The following is a 3,088-nucleotide window of genomic DNA, read 5'->3' as shown; positions in this document are numbered from 1 at the left end:
CCGTAAAGATTTACACCCTCGGAAACCCTGTACAGGGTCGCTATGGGTCGGAACCGACTCGACGGCACTTAACAACAACAACAACAACAACATGTTCTTCTTGGATTGACCCTTTATCATTGAAATCTTCATAAATGTTTTTCTTTGTCTCTGGTAATAAGTTTTTGTTTTAAATTCTTTTTTGTCTGATACTAGACTACCCACTGAAGCTCTTTCTTGGCTATTATTTCTGTGGTATATGTTGCCAACTTTTTGTTTTTAAGTTATTTATGTCTTTAAAATTAATCTTTTGTTGCCAACATATAGTTTTCTCAACTCCTCCTTTAAGTTGAGATGTTTAATCAACCTGTATTTAATCTAATTATCTTTAAGGTAGGATTTATTTTGTTTTCTTGTTTCCATGTGTCACCTTTTGTTGTTCAGATCGTTCATTACGGCCCTTTGGTGTTACCACCACTCATCGGCCAGTTTGTCATGCTATGGTGACTTGTGTGTTGCTGTGATGCTGGAAGACATGCCAGCAATATTTTAAATTCCAGCAGGGTCACTCATGGTGGACAGTTTTCAGCTGCTCTTTCAGACTAAGGACAAGGAAGAAAGATATTTTTGAATGTTTAGTCACTGAAAACCTGATGAATAGCAGCTGAACGTTGTCAGATATAGTGCCGGAAGATTAGTCCCTCAGGTTGGAATACACTCAAAATATGACTGAAGAATAGCTGTGTCCTCAAAGTTGAGTTGACTGTGATCTATGCAAATAGAATAAAGCTTTTGGGACCTTCATTTGCTCATGGGGCACAACTCAAAATGAAGAGAAACATCCATTAATAGTCAGAACGTGGAATGTGCAAAGTATGAATCTTAGAAATTTGGATACTGTTAAAATGAAATGGAACTTATAAAGATCAATATCCTAGGTATTGTTGTTGTTGTTAAGCACCGTTGAGTCTGCCCTCGCTCATAGAAACCATGTATAGTGTTCCAAGGAGTGACTGGTGAGTTTGAACCACAAATTGATCTTGTGATCAAGTGTTTATCCTACAGTGCCACAACAGGATTCCATCCTAGATATCGTTGTTGCTGTTGTTAAGTGCCACCAAGTCAGTTCTGACTCAAAGCAACATTATAAAACAGGGTTTCCGAAGAGTATAGGATATATACCATATAGGGTTTCCAAGGAGTGACTAGTGAGTTTAAACTGCTGACTTTGTAGTTCAAATTGACCTGCCCATCCAACACCAGTAATGGGGTGCTACATTTGATTATGCACATGCCTATCTGCTGGGGTTCAGCCCTGGGCCTGTCACACAAACAGGTTCCATATTATATGCCAACCCCGAAAAGCTACAGGGACTGTTTGGAGTCGTGGTTGAGAGACAAGTCTGGTTTTCATTACAAAGAAGGCTGTGAACAATTAGCCATACCTGCTACAGGGGCCATGGTGACACCCATTAGAAATGTCTGGAATGGGAAAACTGGAAAAGGAGCTATAGGCCAGTTATGGGCTTAGAAAAGGACCAGGAGGGATGCCCATGCTTGTCACACATGGCAGTTCTCAGCAAACCAGCCAAAGAACTTGTGGGTAACTTCTCCAGGTTCTGGATGGGGCAACTTAAGCCCCAATTAATGGAAGCTCAGCTGGGTAGAGCACACATCTGAAGACAGAGGCCACACCTGTGTTAGTTCCTCACCCTTGGGAGTCAGTTTTACCTAGGCGAAGAGAGCTTGCTGGTTGTCCTCTGCAGCTTAAATGCAACTCAGAGAACTAGAAACAACTTTCCTGCTGGATAAACTTCCACAGCTTTCCAGTCCACACTGAAAGTATTTATCTTCTATGGGCTACTGAGAAACCAAAATTGGGTGAGAAGACAACCAGCTTACTTTAATCGAGTTCCAGAATGAAGAGACAGTTTCAAAAAGCACTGTGACAACAGAAAACACAAAGGCATGTGTAAAAGAATGTTTCTGGAAAATGCCAAAGGCACCAGACATAAGCCCAACTTTGTGTTTCCGCTTCCCCACAAGGCCATGCCCTGTCCATAGGGTGGGAGGCTACTTGGTCCAGCTCATTTTGGGGATGTTGTAATGCTCCATGAGTGTGTTCAGGTGTCTGCTGAAGTCCTCCAGTCTCTGCTTGTGGCTTTTGGATGCTTTCTTCAGGATCCTTTCCATTTGCCGCTTCTCCTGCATCTTCCTGAAGGCCACTTGGGCCGGGGTCCACTTGTCCAGGCCGCTCTGCTTCTCCTCCTCGTTCTTTTTGTTCATTCCCATTGCTTCCAGAAGTTTCGCCTTATCTTTGTCCTTCTTTTTCCTCTTATGCTTGGTCACACCAAGCTCTGTGACGCCTTTCAGTTTCAGGGAACCCTTCCCCACCTGCTCTTAGGTTGCGATGGCGCTTGCTAGCAATATGTAGGTAAACTCTTAATTGGCTTATTTTTGTAATATCCATCTCTTTACTGAAATAACTCTATTTAGTGAGATGTTGTTTTCATACTTTCATTTAGTTCTTTAAACATCATTTTCTTAGACTATTTGAGCAGAACTAAAATAGCTGGTTGAGAGTCTTTGTGTATTAATTCAAATGTCTGATGTTCTTTGAGTACACTTTAGATTGACTACTAGCTTCCCCCATGTGTGGGTTATACTTTTTTCTTTTCATATATTATGATTTTTCTTGAAAACTTAAAATTTCAAATAATATAATAATGTATCTTTGGATATCAGATTCTTACCAGAATAAGGGAACATGGAATGGCTTAAAATCATGAAAAGTTTGTGACAGGGTTATATTCTTTCACCATACTTATTCAACTTGCATGCTGAGCAAATGATCTGAGAAGCTGGATTATATGAAGAACAATGTAGCATCAGGATTGGAGGAAGACTCATTAACAACTTGTGATATGCAGATGATACAACTTTGCTTGCTGATAGTAAAGAGGACTTAAAATACTTATGGATGAAGATATCAGACCACATTCAGTATGGATTGCATCTCAATGTAAAGAAAACAAAAATCCTCATAACTGGACCAATAAATAACATGATAGTGGAGAAAAGATTGAAGTTGTTGAAAACTTCATTTTAC

At 40.2% G+C, this 3,088-nt stretch overlaps 1 protein-coding gene across 1 annotated transcript; it reads right to left on the bottom strand.

Annotated features, from left to right (window-relative positions):
• Positions 1-2,052: 2,052 nt before the first annotated feature.
• Positions 2,053-2,519, bottom strand: LOC102837117 (protein FAM32A-like). The gene is made up of 2 exons (XM_006869712.1): positions 2,495-2,519; positions 2,053-2,378 (listed from the first exon to the last, which is right to left on the bottom strand). The coding sequence occupies exons 1-2, from the start codon at positions 2,517-2,519 to the stop codon at positions 2,053-2,055; spliced, it is 351 nt and encodes a 116-aa protein (XP_006869774.1).
• Between the last annotated feature and the right edge of the window lie 569 nt (positions 2,520-3,088).

This window comes from Chrysochloris asiatica, unplaced genomic scaffold, assembly GCF_000296735.1.
Source record: "Chrysochloris asiatica unplaced genomic scaffold, ChrAsi1.0 scaffold00133, whole genome shotgun sequence".
Taxonomy (NCBI): Eukaryota; Metazoa; Chordata; class Mammalia; order Afrosoricida; family Chrysochloridae; genus Chrysochloris; species Chrysochloris asiatica.
Note: the sequence above shows the minus strand (reverse complement) of the source record. Positions and strands in the feature narration are given on the sequence as shown.

What these genes read in the sequence shown, in the direction of transcription:
- LOC102837117 (XM_006869712.1), bottom strand. Translation starts at nt 2,519, where the DNA reads ATGATGTTTAAAGAACTAAATGAAA. An exon ending in GTTTAAAGAACTAAATGAAA is followed by an intron (nt 2,379 to 2,494) that starts GTATGAAAACAA and finishes TCGCAACCTAAG; the next exon opens with AGCAGGTGGGGAAGGGTTCC.